Source organism: Bos taurus, chromosome 15, assembly GCF_002263795.3.
Source record: "Bos taurus isolate L1 Dominette 01449 registration number 42190680 breed Hereford chromosome 15, ARS-UCD2.0, whole genome shotgun sequence".
In the NCBI taxonomy this organism is placed as follows: domain Eukaryota; kingdom Metazoa; phylum Chordata; class Mammalia; order Artiodactyla; family Bovidae; genus Bos; species Bos taurus.
Window position 1 is genome coordinate 76330211 of NC_037342.1, and position 15586 is coordinate 76345796.

A 15586-nucleotide genomic window follows, 5' to 3' on the forward strand; every position below is an offset into this window, starting at 1 on the left:
GCTTTCAGGGGACAGGCCACAGGAGGCTGCAGGCTCTCCATTCCACACCCACTGGCATCTGGGCAGGGTTCAGCAGAGAGCTAGGCCTAGAGAGCTAACACTTTACCTGCAATCAAGTCCATCCTCAAATTCAAGGCATCCTGGCCCATGTTGCCCTTCCTGCGCCCCTTCTTCAAATCTAATTGGGTCTCTCAAGTCCCATGGCACCGACGGGGTTAAAGCCAGCTCGTGTCACCGCCCCCGCCAACATCGCCCCCCCACCCCCACCCCCCTGCCCGCGCGGCGAATGCCGAAGCCGGAAAGCGCGGGCCGAGAGGGGTGCATCACTGCCTCTGAGTGACGGGCGGGCCGATGATTGGCAGCCGCCGGGCTGCGGGGTACAGGGGAGGGGGCTCGGGGGTGGGCTTTGGCGGGCGCCCGGGGCCGGGATCGTGCCCGCCGCGGCCGGGCCGGGCTCGCTCCTCCGGTGCCCGAGCCGGGCTGGCGGGGTGGGGCGGCGCCCTCCCCTGTACCCCGCGGGCGGGCGGGTGTCTCTAAGGTGACAGTCCGGGTGCGCGGCAGCGGCTGCGGCTGCAGGAGCGCGCTCAGCGCCCGGGCTCGGGCTCCAGCCGTCCGGGGGGCGCCCCCGGCGCTCACCACGCAGCACCCCGACACCCACCAGGACTGCTCCCCCTAGGGGCGCCGGAGGCTCCCAGCCGGCCCTTCCCGGGCGCGGCGCCCAGCCGCCGTCTGAGCCCCTGACGTCGGGAGGGACGTGCGGGACCGCGCGCTCCCCACCCCGCAACCCCCGCCTCGCGGCCCCGGGCTCAGAAGGAAGGGAGACTGAACTTGAGCAAGGAACCCCGAAAGGCCGCCGGAGCCGCGGGAAGCGGGGGGCCGCAGGATGGCCGAGGGGCCGGGCGGCGGAGGGCCCCGCGGGGACGGGGCTGGTGGCGGCCGGGCGGCCGAGGAGGAGGTGGTGCGAAGGCGCTGCCGGCGAGGCCAGGAGGCCGAGGCACCCCGGGACCGGGCCGCCGGACCCCCTGTGGAGGAGCGGTTCGGCCAGATGCACCTACGGAAACAGGTGTCTTACAGGTAAGGAGGATGCGGGCAGAGGGGATCCTGCTGCTTGGGACCACCCCCACCTTCCATCAAGACTCATCGAGCGCCTGCCTGGCACTGCTCTAGGCCTTGGGGATTCAAAATCAACTACCAGGGGGTCTCTGTTCTCTGTGTCCAGGGGGGAGCTTCTGTGGCCCTTCCTCTAATGGACAGTGAAAGCCCTATTCTTTCAACGTGGAGTTACCAATGCCAACTGCGTGTCAGGCTCTGTACTGGGCGCTGAGGGGGGAAAATAATCAAGATATGATCCTTACAAACCTCTGCTGCTGGGGAGACCCGGGAGATGCCCCCCGGCCCTTCTTCTTGGCGAAAGAGGGACCCCCCCATTCATTCAATAGGCCTTACTTGAGCTTTCCTGGGGGCTGACCCTATGCTAGGCACTGGCCTGTGGAAATGACTGAGATGGCGCTCCCTGCCACCATGGCTGAGACCCTGTTGCCTAGAGAAAAGGAAGGAATCCCTCCCCACCGTGGACCCCTCTGCCCACGCAGATCCTCCCTGGCATCCCGGTGGCAGACTGAAACTTGCCTTTCCACCCTACCTTCACCTGTGCCCGGAGGAATCAGCTGGAGCAGCGGGCCCCAGGGACCACTTTTCTGATTTGGGATGGGGCGCGGGGAGGACTGCCCCTCAAGTAAGGGTGGGTAAGTTACACAGGGGAGGGATCCAAGTGGGGTGGAGGCAGGGCAAGGACAGCCTTTACCATCCCCGTCTCTCCCAGACCACAGCCTCAACCAGGACTTGCTGCCTCTCTCAAAAGCCCCTGGCTCAGAGTGACCTTTGTGGGGTCCAGCAGGGACATGAAGGTATCTGCAGTCCTTGAAGCCATCAGCCTGGTTAGAGGGATCTCCTATCTGTTCACAACCCTGAGGACTTGAGATGTGCGAGGCTGCCCTGTTCCTCCCCAGGGCTTCTAAGAAGGAATATCCTAAAACTGACCAGTCCTGGGAGCTTGAAGGACTCCAACTTTTTTTTTTTTTAATATATATTTACGTTTATTTATCTGGCTGCACTGGATCTTAGTTGCGGCATGTGAGGTCTAGTTCCCTGATCAAAAATCGAACCCAGGCCCCCTTGCTTTGGGAGCGCAGAGACTTAGCCACTGGGCCACCAGGGAAGTCCTGGACTCCAATATTTGTAAAGGCTATGAAACCATCATAGGGGGAGATGAGAGAGGAGGGGAGGGGACTTGTCCACCACCATGAAGTGAGATGCTCAGAATAAATGGGGCAAGAGGTGAGGTTCCCATGGCTCTACTTTCACTGTCTGAGACCTATAAGGAATCAAAAGTACACTGCACTACAGTACTGAGTTCTTCTAGAACACCATGCTGAGAGAAGGGCGTCATCTCTCCTCTAGTTGCAGAGAGAGAGGCCCCTGAAAGTCTCCTGGGAGAGGAGAGAGTACGAAGAGAATGATGGGTGATGGGGCATGGAATGAAAGAAATATTACTCTGGGAGTCAGGAGGCCTGACTTGTATTCTCACTTTTGCCAGTGACTTGCGTGTCCTTGAACTAGACACACACTCTTTCTCTCTCTCTGGGCCTCAGTTCTTCACCTGTGACATAAGAGAGTGACCCAAGGTTTTCCTTAAGCCGTTGGTCAGGGCCGAGCAGCATCTGGACCTGAAAAGGAAGCCAGCGTGGAGTAGAGGCTTAGAGAGATGGAGGCAGAGAATAACCAAAGGGCTGAGAAGATGCTGTGCAGGAACACACACACACTCGGAGACAGACACAAGGGCTGGGATTTGCCCAGGGTGGCTCCTGAATGGAGGGCGCTCCCCAGCCCAAACTTGAGGCCTTTACTCACTAAGGACGCAGGGTCACCAAGCTGTGGCTCCCCTCTGGCTGTGAAAGGACGGGGAGATGGGGAGATCTCTGAGTCACCTGTGTGAGGGCTGCAGAGAACAGCACCATGGTGGATTCCAGCTGTCATCACCCCTGGACAGATCAAGTGAGGCGCCCCCTCACACCTGGAGGCGAGGCCAGACATCTTGTCTTAGGACCAGGGCAGGGCAGAGCATCAGGGCAAGAAGGGTGGAGGAAGGCCTGAGAAAGAGACAGAGCCCGGCTCCACCCACGGGACCCCAGTGGGAGGACTCAGCCCTCCCCTGTGACTGTCGTCCAGGCCGCTGGGGGCTGGCCAGAGCTCAGGCCCGCCGTAGGCCTTTCCACCTCCTCCGCCTGCCTGCAGTTCCATGCAGCTCTGGCTCGCAGCTAAACCTCCCACCCCGCTGTGAGGAGTTGCTAAGAAAAGCAGTTGAAAACCATTCACAGAGAGAAAAGGCTTTTAGACAGAAATGTGGGGGCAAAAAAATTCGAGGGCGAGGGGTGGCAGCGGAAGCGGGGTCGGGCCTGGCTGCCTCTGACGTCAGTGAGGACGGGGGTTTTCGGCAGGACAGTAGGAGCTTTTAGGGACGTGGGGGGTTCTGGGAAATAGGTTCCCTTCCACCCCGCAGCTCCGGTGGTGTGGGCTGGAAGCGGCCGTGGCAGCTGCTTCAGGGGGATGGAGAGGCGGCAGGTTTCTGGCAGGAGAAACTCTTAGCGGGGAGGGAAGTGGAAGGACACCTTGTTTCTGCATCTGGGCCTGAGGAAAACTCCCAGACACGCAAGGCCTGAGCTCAAGGCCCACTGGGGGTGGCCTCCAGCCTGGGAGAAGCCTGGGGTATGAGACACACTGGCTTTGGTCTGCAAGGACCAGTCAGAAGATGCGGAACTTGAACCTCTGGAGATGAGCCCAGCGGTTCCCAAACCCCAGATCAGCTGAAGATCTCTTTTAAAATCATTTCTAAAGTCCTCCCTAGAGATCCTGATTCAGAGAGTCTGGGATTGGGCCTGGACATCTCAACTTTTAAAAACCTTCCCCAGGTGGGACTTTACTAGGTGGTCCAGTGGCTAAGACTCCATGCTGCCAATGCAGGGGGCCCAGATACAACCTAGGGAGCTAGATCCCACATGCTGCAACTAAGACCCAGCACAGCCAAATAAGTAAATAAATCAGATTAAAATAAATAAAAAGAATTTAAAATAGTAAAGTGGGTGGAAAAGAAAAACCTCCCCCAAGTAATTTTGATAGTCAAGTAGGTTTGGAAACCATGGGCTTTACCTATGGAGATGCTGGAGGAGAGAGACAAAAGGTAAAAAGTGATCTGGATCACCAGGGACGTGGCTGGCAGGGGGCATCCCTGTACTGGGTGCTGTTGTGGCCCTCAGTTAGTCAGTTAGTTCAGTCGCTCAGTCCTGTCCGACTCTTTGTGACCCCATGGACTGCAGTGCGCCAGGCCTCCCTGTCCATCACCAGCTCCGGGAGTTTACTCAGACTCATGTCCATTGAGTCGGTGATGCCATCCAACCATCTCATCCTCTGTCGTCCCCTTCTCCTCCTGCCTTTAGTCTTTCCCAGCATAAGTTGTGGCCCTAGAAAGACCTTCAAGGAGCACCAGCACCTCTGTTTGGAGCTGACCCTGGGCCAGACACTGTATGAGATACAAGTATGAGATAACATTCTTCTCTTGACAAAAACATGATTCAGTCCAGGGCCAGGCAGTAAATAGTTCTAGCTTTGCAGGTCACGTGGTCCTGTAGCTCTGCTCTGCCATCACAGTGCAAAAGTAGCCGTAGACAATATGGAGACCAATGAGCGTGACTGGATTCCAGTAAAACTTTATTTATAGGCACTGAACTTTAAATTTCCTATGATTTCTACTGTCACAAATATTACTCTTTTCCTTTTTTTCCAACAAAGACCATTCTTAGCTCACAGCCACACAAAATCAGGCAGCGGGCCAGATGTAGTCCACTGGCCGTAGTTTGCCAACCCCTGATCCAGCAGATGGCATGAGACAAACACTTGGGAAAGACAGCTGATGGTGGGCATTGGGAACAAACCTGGGCATTGAGCACAGTGGTACATGCATTGCACTGAGAGAGACAGTGTGATGCTTGTGCATGCAGTCTTCAGGGTCAGAGAAACCTGGGTTCGAATTCCAGCTCTGCCCCTTCCTAGCTGAGTAAGTCACTTTCACCTCTGACCTCATTTCCTCTATGGAAAATGGGAACAGTAATACCTGTTCCAGAAGGTAGCTGGCAAGATGAAATAAGACATGTAAAGTTCCTGACTTTTAGCAGGAGTGAGAAGCAAGTTAGATCTTCTACTCTCTCTAGCTGGATCTCCTTGTGGGTTGGGGGTGCAGGGCAGGCCAGGAAGGTCCCTGAACAAAGTTGGCCTGGAGTGATGGATGCTTGGTGAGACCTGGGAGAAAGAGTTCAACAAAGGGAGGGCTTCCCAGCTAGTGCTAGTGGTAAAGAATCCACCTGCCGATGCAGGAGACACAAGAGATGCGGGTTTGATCCCTGGGTCGGGAAGATCTCCTGGAGGAGGAAATGGCAACCCCCTCCAGTATTCTTGCCTGGAGACTCCCATGGACAGAGGAGCCTGGAGGGCTATTGTCCATGGGGTCACAAAGAGTCGGAGATCACTGAGCAACTGAGTGCAAGAGTAAAGCCTGAGCATGCGTGCATGTCCCCAGACTGCAGTCCTCCCCCTGCCCCCTCCGCCTCTACAGAGAGGCTCGGGGAAGAGCCCCGGGGCGCCAGCTGGCAGGGGAGGGTGCCCCCTGCTGTGGGCACGGGACTGCGGGTATAAAGCTCCTGAGGGAGGGGCACCTGATCCGACTCTCCCTGCTGCTATTTACCAGAAGCTAAAAATAACCCAAGAGTGACAGGGAGATGGGGCCGATTTGTAATTTAAATAGCAACAGGATAAAGCAAGGAGCTGCAAGAGATCACATTCTGTCCTGAATTAAAAATGCAAAAACCGGGGGCAGAGAGCTGAGCTGGAGCTGGAGGAGGGGGCCCACTGCCAGAGGAAGCCGGAAGCTGGGGGGTCTATCATTTTCCTTCCTTTGGGAAGGGCGGGGGCCCAGGCCCAGCCCGGAACTCCTTCCTCCCCTCAGGGACCCGAGGTTCTTGCTGACTAGTGAGTCAAAGGCCGGCAGGGAGGGCTGTGCCCAGAGGTGGGGCCAGGCTTATCGAGAAGGCGCTGTGTCGGGATTGGGATTCCAGAAAGTGGGCCTTATCAGACCCTATTTTGGCTCAGGGTGCTTGAGACAGGCCCCCTCAGCATCCCATGTCCCCCACCTCTCGCACCAGCGGCCTTTCTGGGGGGAGCTGGGAAGACCAGTTCCAGCAGAGCCATTGGAACAGGTTCTTCTCTGCTGTGCTGCTGAAAAGGCATCAGGAAGCCTGGGCTGGAGTCTCATTTTCACTTCTACCAGTGCCACTGCAGATCAGAGCATTGAGAGAAGCCCTCAAGGGTCCAGGTCTCAAAGACAAGGTTAGCACAGGCTAGGGAGGAAACGTGTCTTCGAGGATGCCCAAAGTGGGTAGAGAACGCATTGGGAACAGATTTGTTTTCTGCTGGGCCCCTCTGTGCTTAACCAGGGTTCTTGGCCTATGGATGTTTGGGGAAGGAAAGCTAATCAGGATTCATAGAGTGAGGGAGAATCCGAGGACCGCTGGGCAGCATCTTTCAGATGAGAAACTGAGCCTCAGAGTCGTTAAGCAATGTGCTAAGGTCCCCCAGTCAGTAACTGGGAGAGCCAGAATCCAGACTCAGGTCAGTTTCACTCCAAAGCCCTTTGCAGGCTCCCAAGGCCTGGACGTTCATCGTTAGGGAGCTTTCCTCCTGGCTCTGTACTAAGTGCACAGATCCCTGGGAGGGATAAAAGCAGAGGGGTGGGGGCTGGAAGATGGTTCTGCAATCAGAGCTTGTGATCCAACAGATGGGGATGAGAAGCTTGAAGGGCCTGCTTATCTTGCCCTGGGAGGTCTGGTGCTACCATCCAAGCTGGAAGCAGCAGGAAGCTCCTGAGGGCAGATCCAGCTAACCCCAAGCAAGGGACAGACATTCAGGCTCCTCTCCCCTTCCCTGCGCCCCCCTCCCCCAGCCTGGGGAGCTGGGACGTGCTGAAGGACAGTTTCCAAGAGGGATCGTGGTTTGAGGGACCACCCATGACTCTGGAGGTACCCGCGCTATATTCACAGCTCTCTTGCCCCAGAGGGAAAGGGCCCCCAGGCCCTCCTCCAGATTTCCTCCCACACATGACTTTAATGAGGCTACCCAGAAGGAGCCTAATCAAAATTCCATCTGTCAGTAACCAGCAGCACCTGCAGCCCAGCTCAGGTACATCTGTCTCCTCTGTGGCTCAGCAGGTGCTTTGGGGCTCTAGCTTGCTCCCAAGGACTCCACCAGGTACCTGGATCACAGACTTAGCTGGCGGGAAGGGACATGGGCTCCAAAAATCCCCCATGTCTCACCACAGCCACTCAAGCAAACAGGAAGCCAGCTCCCTCCCTCTGCTCCGCTTGTTGGGCTCCTATATTCAGCTCATTTCAACTTCCATAGGAAGTTACTAAGCACATCCTATGCATCCAGCATGGAGCCAGAAGCAACACTGGGGTCAGGAATCCTGTAAGGAGATAAGACTTCATATGCAGAAAAGGTCATATAATGGAGGAGTATCTGGGGGAAAAAAAAAGATGAGTGTCAGAGGGACATCAGTTAGGTAGGAGGACTGACTCTAAAACAGCATTCGACACTTCAGTTCAGTTGCTCAGTCGTGTCTGACTCTCTGCGACCCCATGGACTGCAGCACGCCAGGCCTCCCTGTCCATCACCAACTCCTAGAGTTTATTCAAACTCACGTCCATCGCGTCGGTGATGCCATCCAACCATCTCATCCTCTGTCGTCCCCTTTCACTTAGTAGATCTTTATAAAATATGTGTCATATGAATGAATGAATGAGTGGAAACCTGAAGATCAGGGAAGGAGATTCAGATGAAACTGTCAGAGCTGGACAAGATCTTAGAAACCGTCTGGTCCAACCCAGAGATGTTAAGTGATTTGCCCACCATTGCACAGCAAGGGCTGGGGTTTGACCCGACTCTTTCCACCTTCCCGTTTTTTTGTTTTGCTTTGGGGACCGGGGTTTTGCAAGATGGAGGTTCAGATTGGCCAAGCTCTACGGGCAGATGGGGCAAGGGAAGCAGAATGGAGTGGCGGGGTGAGGGCAGCGTGTTAAAGGAAGTGTGAAGAAAGAGGGAAGAAATGCTTACTGAGTACTTACTGAGAGGCAGGCACCAGCATGGTGTGAGCTGAGAGCAAAATCTCTGCAGGGAAAACTTGGACCAAGAGGCCAAAATGAAAGGAACCAGAACATAAGGAGCCCTGAAGGTCAGGCCAAGGAGGTTGGCTTGGCTGGTTTTGAGAGCAGAGGCTGTCCAGATCGTGGCTTAAGTGTTTGGTGCCCTGGTACATTTCTTTTCCCCAGCTCCCACTTGCTCATCCAGGCCATGGAAAGTAGAACACCCCATCCTCTGGGGCCTCAACCAAGCCCAGAATAATTTTCTTACCCAGATTCCTCTTCCTGTGAGTATCTGCGTGGATTCTGAGGGGTCCCCAGATCCCCAGTGCTGGCACACCTTGTCCCAGGAACTGCCAAGGGCATTCTCCCCGGCCCTGTGCACCTGTCCCTTCCAGCCTCGTCCTCCCCACCCCACCTGCAAAGCACCAACAGCTTCAGTGAGTACAAGCCCAAGGGGGCTGTGGTCCACCGCCAGGCTGCTCTGCCTCTCAGAGTCCCCAGCCTGCCTGGCTTCCCCCCTCCAGGAGTCACATTTCCTGCTCTCTGCTGCTCCAGGGCTGCCAGAAGCCTCACTGAAAACAAGCCCAGCCCCATTTCCTCTGTTTAACTGTTCAAGCTACTTCCAGAATCCCTGGGGGGTGGCGGGGTGAAGACAAGGCCCTGCAACAGCCTCCTTCTAGTACAGGCCTTGGCCTGGCTGGCAGAGTCTCTGTTGGGGCTTTACGGCACACAGGACCTGCCTTGATCGAGGCAGGATGATGGGCTGGAGGTAGAAGCCCTGGGAAAGGGGGTGCCAAGACTCAGCGGCATTACCTGGTTCTGCCCCCAACCCCAGAGGGACAAGAGGATGTCTTTTTCACAAGCACCGACTCAGGGGTGGAAGTCTTATTTCTACCACTCACAGGCTGGGTCCCCTTGGACAAATGAGCTTAGCCGCTCTGTGCCTCAGGCTCCCCATCAGTCAAAGGGGGTAAATAACAAGATCTATGTCATAAGGTTGTCGCAGGAATTCAAAGGTTTGGGGCACAGTAATGTCCAAGAAATATTAGCTATTTATCATTATTATTATTACCAAGTATTACTTATTCATGACATAGCGTGATTTATGAAACAAATAGTTAATGAGAAATATTAAGTTTCAGTCATGAGGGCCACAAGGTGATTACAGCACCAGACGGAGGTTTCTTTTTTTTTTTAATTAATATTTGTTTACTTATGTATTTGGCTGTATCGGGTCTTCGTTGCGGCACGCAGAATTTTAGTTCTGACATGTGAGATCCAGTTCCCTGACCAGGGATCAAACCCTGGCCCCCTGCATCAGGAGCACAGAGTCTTAGCCACCGGGCCACCAAGGAAGTCCCCAGATGAGGTTTCTAAGGGCTGGAAGGGCACGGTGTACGTTTCCTGTGTCTGCAGGTTCTGTAGACCTGTTTTTTTTTCTGGATATTTATTGAACTGAACTGAACTGACACCGTTTCTGTCCTCGAGAAATTTACAGCCTTTCTGGGGTAACAAACACATATAGAGCTGAAGAACTAATTATAGAGCAGCGTGATTGAAAGAGTGCTTGAGGAAGGTATGATTTCCACCCCAGAACCAACCCTAATAATAAAGAGTAAGTGCATGCCTTACTATTTTTTTAGCAAATTCTCAGAAACGGCCTCAACGTCCACCCAGTGTGGCCGTTTTGCTGTTCTTTAGACACATCCAGTACATTCCTGCTCAAAGGGCCTTTGCTCTGACTGCTCCTTCCACCTGGACTGCTGTTCTGCCAGGCAGTCACACCATTTGCTCTCTCAGTTCATTTGAATCTGTTCTCGACCGTTACCTCTTCAGGGAGGCCTTCCCAGTCCCCCTCCCTAAATAGCATCTCCATTATCCTCCTCTTCCCCCTTCACCTTGGCTTCATTTTTCTCTGTAGCTCATCTCATCTTGTCACCTGCCATTCTTTCATATGGGATTTGTTTAGAATAGAATTTAAGCAACATGAGGTTAGAGCGCTCGTTCCTTGCACCCTGCTGTCTAGTCTGATACAGAGCCTGAGGCACAGAAGACACTCAGTAACTGTTTATTGAATGAATTAATTTATAAACCCTTTTGCCTCTTATTTAATCCTCCTAAAACTAAGAAATGCAGGTTCAATCCCTGGGTCGGGAAGATTCCCTGCAGAAGGAAATGGCAACCCACTCTGGTATTCTTGCCTGGGAAATCCCACAAACAGAGGAGCCCGATGGGCTATAGCCTATGGGGTCGCAAAGAGTCGGACGCAACTTACCGACGAAACGACAGCAACAAAAAACTCCACGAGCTTAGTTATTACTAGTGCCCCCTTCCACGTTACAGATAAGAAAATCAAGGCTCAAAAAAGCTCCCTGACACGCGTGTTCCCTAGTCTATTCCCTACCTTATTCCTAAAAGGATTTCAGGTGAACTTGGAGAGACAGACCTCTCGGACCAGGGTACACAGCTGGTAAGGGGAAGAAACAGGATGTAGGACCACATCTTCTAGTTCCAGTCCTGGAAACTCCGTCACATTCTGTATGCCTGATCCTGTGTTAGGCGGTGTGGTGCTCACAGGGCTGAGTGGAGACAGAGCTGCGTGCAGGCTGGGCACAGGGCACCTGGTGGTGGCGATGAAGCGGGTGGCCTCGGCAGGACCAAAAGGTGAAGATCGGAGCTGTTAGGCAGAGAGGGAGGCCAGACCGGGGCCGAGGTTCAGATCCCAGCCTGGGCAAGCCTGCCGGCTGCCTGGCAGCCTCTGACTTGGTATTGTCTCTCGGCTGCTGGGCTGGGCTTGTCCTCACCTGCCTCTCGCCCTCTCGGGCTGGCAAGCCCTTCTTGCCCGCCAGCCTCCTGCCCTGGCCAGCGGAAGGCGTCTGTGAGGCCTGTGGTCCTCTCTGGGGCAGCCGGCTGGCCTCTCGCAGGGCCCCCGGGTCAGGAAGTGCCGAAAGAGGAAGAGAGTCGCCGGGCAGGATGAGCGCACGGGGGGCCGGCCGCAGTACTGGGGGAGGCTGCGATGAGGCTGCAGCTCTGGGCCCCGCGGAGCTTCTGGCGACCGAAGAAGGGGAGCGGCCCGGGGCTCTGAGACAGATGTGGCGCTACCGCTCCTGGGACGTCCCACAGATCCCAGCCGAGGTCCCCCAGTCTCAGTAGGTACTTGGGCGGCCTGAGAATGGGCACGAGGACCTTTGGCCCTCAATCCGTCCGTGAGTCTTTTATCTGGGGTGGGGGAGTCCGCAGAAGTGGGGTTACCTCTCTCCCTGTGTCCAGTGGCTCTGCAGAGGCTCAGAAAAGGACAGAGGGCTTCTTGGCAGCGTAAGAGGGGCTCTGATGTTTGAATTGCTGGGGGGCGGTGTGGCAGGGGGCTGAGCTTGCAGAAGGCGGAGTCGAGGGAGCTAACAGCAATGGGATCTGGGAAGAGAAGCCCCCACAGGAATGTGGCTGTGCATGTCTTGCACAGAATCAACAGGGTCTTAGCTGCCTCTGATCTCCCCACTCAGAGGTCCGTCAGAGCCATTGGGAAACTTTCCCAAAGGGTCCCAGGCACCTGAGGAGGACCATGTCCAGCCCCCTGGGGGATTTCACTGCCGCTGTGGCACCTGCTGGGTGGGAGCACTCCAGGGGGTGGTACCCCATACCTGGTCCAGGTCAGGAGGAAACTTGAAGGAAGCCAGGAGAAGGTTCTGAGCTTCAGGATGGTGACTGTTGGTTCCAAACGGCAGGCTTGCCCACATGTCACAGCTCCCAGCACTGGCTATATGTAGCTGGCTGAGGCTGGAAAATGGGCTGCCAGAACCCCAGAGAGGGTGAAAGTGAAGTGACACAGGATGTGGCTTTGCAGAGAGGAGTGCTAACAGAAACAGCGGGCACCTCATATGGGCATCAGGGTGGCAGTGCTGGAGGGAGAAGACCATACTCTCCAGCCGCCTGGCCTCCTCCCGTCAGCCCTGCAGGAGCTATCAGAGGCAGCCCCTGAGCTGCTGATTCCCAAGTGTGTGTGTGCTGGCCTTGCCAACCACAGGTGACTGCTCTGGTTCCACTTCGCTGTCTGAGGGGCTGTGTTTGTATGTCTGTGAGGTATATTTCTGGGTGAGTAAGGTATATGGAGGGAAGCCCAGGTGACTCAGTGCTAAAGAATCCACCTGGCAAGGTAGGAGTCACAGGAGACACGGGTTCGATCCCTGGGTCAGGAAGATCCACTGGAGGAGGAACTAGCAACCCCCTCCAGTATTCTTGCCTGGAAAAAATCCCGTGGACAGAGGAGCCTGATGGGCTACAGTCCATGAAGTCACAAACTGTTCCATGCGACTGAGCACAAATGCACAAAATATACTTAAGGGGGATGCAACAACATGTAGCCATTGTCCTGGGTTATATTTGAGCATACAAGAAAGACCTTTGTGTTCACTGACAGCATGTATGTTGGGGAATGACAGTGCAGTCCTTCCTTTTGTGTACGTATTTATGTGTGTGTAAGAGACGTGCAGGTGAGTCCTGTGGCATAAGAGATCTACAGGTCCCATCGCATATTGTGTTGGGAAAGTGCCATGTACCGGGAGTGTGACAGTGTTAGAAACAGCCTTGAAGAGCTGTGGAAAGATGAATTTGGGTAACAAACATGTCACTGGTGTGCGCCAGGGTCCTTCAGTGACTTTGGTTCTCGTATAAAATCTCTTAAGTGTGAGAAACTGGGGGTGGGAAGTGTTCGACTGAGTAATGGGTAAGCGTGACCGTGTGTGAGGCGTGTTTGTTTCCGTGTGTACCGGGAGCGCCGTGTGAATTTTGTTCCCGTGGGCGTGATTTCGGAGAGCCGAGCGAGTAGCGGTGGAGCTGCCGTAAGTGGCCGTGACAGGCACCGGGTGTGCGAAAGAGGCGTCTACTCCCAGTAGACGTGGGAAGGGAGGGGGTGATAGCCCCCCTCGCGAGTGTTCACTTGTGAGCATGTGTGTGGTCCGGTGGGGGCGGGGGGAGCGGGGGCTGAGAGGAAGAAAACAAGGTTGCGCGTGTCCGGGTTCGCGCGCCGCGCGGGCGTGTCAAGCTGCAGACTCGATCGGATCCGGGCGGCGCACCCGCTCGGGCTAGTGGGCGGGGCAGCCGTTCGGGCTCGTGGGCGGTGGACCCGCTCGGGCTTGTGGGCGGGGCAGCCGCTTGGTCTCGTGGGCGTGGCCTCGGCGGCTCCACCCCCACCCCGTCCTCTCGGTCCCGCCCCGCCCTTCTGGTGGCCCAGGCGGCTTGCGTCTCGGCGGGCCGCCGGCAGAGGGCGCGGCGGGCCGGGCGCCGCCGCGTAACCGAGGGGGCGTGCTCGGCGGCGGGGCAGGCAGCGGCCCGGCCAGCTATGCGGGGTCCTGCGGCCGCAGCTGGCGGCACTTCCTGGAGCCGCAGCGGCCGCTTCCCCGGCACCTGGGCGTGGGGCGCGGGGGCGCGCGGCGCGGGGCGGGCGGAGTCAGCGCGCGCCATGGCCGAGGCGGGCGCTGAGGAGCCGGCGTGCTGAGCCCCGGCCGCCGGCCCAGCATGGGCGTCTCCCGCGGGCCCGCCGCCGGCCGGGGCTAGGGCCGGATGGAGCCGCGGGACGGCAGCCCCGAGGCCCGGAGCAGCGACTCCGAGTCGGCCTCCGCCTCGTCCAGCGGCTCCGAGCGCGACGCGGGTCCCGAGCCGGACAAGGCGCCGCGGCGTCTCAGCAAGCGGCGCTTCCCAGGGCTGCGGCTTTTCGGGCACAGGTGAGCGCGGCGGCGGCGGCGGCGGCGGCGGCGGCGGCGGGAAGCATCCCTCGGCCACCTGGTGCTGACCCGGGCGGGGTATCCCCGCGCGCTGGCTATCTGGGCTGTCTTGGCGTTGGGCTCTGCATGGGGGGCTCCGCCCCTGGCGTCCGGGCACTGTCAACGGGTGGGTGGGGGGTGTCATTCTCTGGCACCGGCAGCTCAGCGCGCTTTCTCTGGGGGTACTGAGACAGGGGTGGCTTCTAGCTCTCCAGCAGAGGCAGAATCACCTAACTCCCTGGCACCAGCGGGTCGGGCCCCCACGACTAGTCACGCTCCCTTTTCTTGGCACTGATGGGAACCGGGCGCCCTCTGAGTCTCTTGGCCCCAGAGAGGTGGGCAGTCATGTCGTCGTCGTCACCCTGGTCCTCCGGGTGGCTGGGTTGCCTACCACCGCGCTGCATGGCATCCGCAGAACGTGGTCTCCTGGATCGTACTGTCACGACCCATGCCTGTCCCCGCAGCCCTGGTCGCCGATTTAATCGCTGGGCATTTTAAGCTGCTCTTTGGGGTAGGGGGTGGTCTGACCACCTGTTCTACACTGCTCTGAATTAGCAGGGAGGCCCACAACCTCTGCTGGGGAGTAGACACATACCCCCCTACCCCCATCTAGTCTTGCTGGGAAGGGGATGGGTGCTGGTTCTTTCAAGCTCCGTCTCACCCCCTCCCCCAGCGCGCCAAATGTCACCATCTTGTGCCTGTGACAGGGCTTTGACCAGGACTCTGGGGGAGGGTGTGGAAAGATTGAGTGGAAGGCGGCCCGGGGCCTGTGTGCTGGCCCGGGAGCCGCTTCCTGCCCCTGCAGTCCGGGTGTAAGGTGAGAGGAGGTGGAGCCCAGTGAGTACTGCCACCTGGCTCCCTGGGTTTTCTCCTGGCTTACCCTGGCCTTCTCCAGCGCCGCGGAGCTTGCAGCCAATCAGCTCAGGACCCCAGCGCCAACTCAAATTGGACTCTGACCACTTGGAGTATGCCCAGGGCCTCCAGCTCGCTTGCCCTCAGTTGTCCAGGCTTCATGGTACTGGGGCCCCCCCACGCCCCGAGCTTTGGCCTGCCCCTTCCCCAGGGGTGACCTCACCCACCAATAACATGGGCAGCTTTTTCCTGTACAGGTTGGCGTCCCTGTGATGCGGACCTGCGCCCTTTGGCTGCCTTGCCCTAACCAGGGCCCTGCTCTTTGCCTCTGCACTGTGTCGCCAAGCCTGCAGGTCTGGATCCTCACACGGGCAGGTGGAGCTCCCTCCGTAGGCCCTTGGCAAACGTGCAGGCTTCAGTGTCACATCAAATGGGAAAGGGTGCAAAGCGACTCCTGCCTCTGTCTTGTCACCCACAGCCCTGCAAGGGGGAGCAGTTGACACCCAGCTCCGCAGGATGTAGCCTCCAGTGTTCACAGGCTCGTGGGGCGGAGGGGGGGGCTCCGCCAGAGGCTTCCTGTCCCTGCCCACAGGGCACCAAGTGCCGGGCTCTTCTGGCCTGTGGCTGCGTCCCTCGTGAAGGGCACAGGCTTGCGCACATAGCAGCAACCCCTCAGGAGGAAGAAAAAGAAGCGGGAGAACGACCGGTACCTTTACATCAGTCTCTCAAATA

The 15586-nt window shown here is 57.2% G+C and overlaps 1 protein-coding gene across 7 annotated transcripts in view; it reads left to right on the top strand.

Moving 5' to 3' along the window:
• The first annotated feature begins 868 nt into the window (after window positions 1–868).
• The window catches only part of DGKZ (diacylglycerol kinase zeta), a 43619-nt gene continuing 28901 nt past the window's right edge, over window positions 869–15586 (top strand). For 3 of the 7 annotated variants that reach the window (NM_001278652.1, XM_024975189.2, XM_024975198.2), the window contains 1 exon segment: window positions 13686–13963. In NM_001278652.1, coding sequence (NP_001265581.1) covers window positions 13803–13963 — 161 coding nt within the window. In that variant the 5' untranslated portion in view covers window positions 13686–13802. 7 annotated transcript variants of the gene reach the window in all.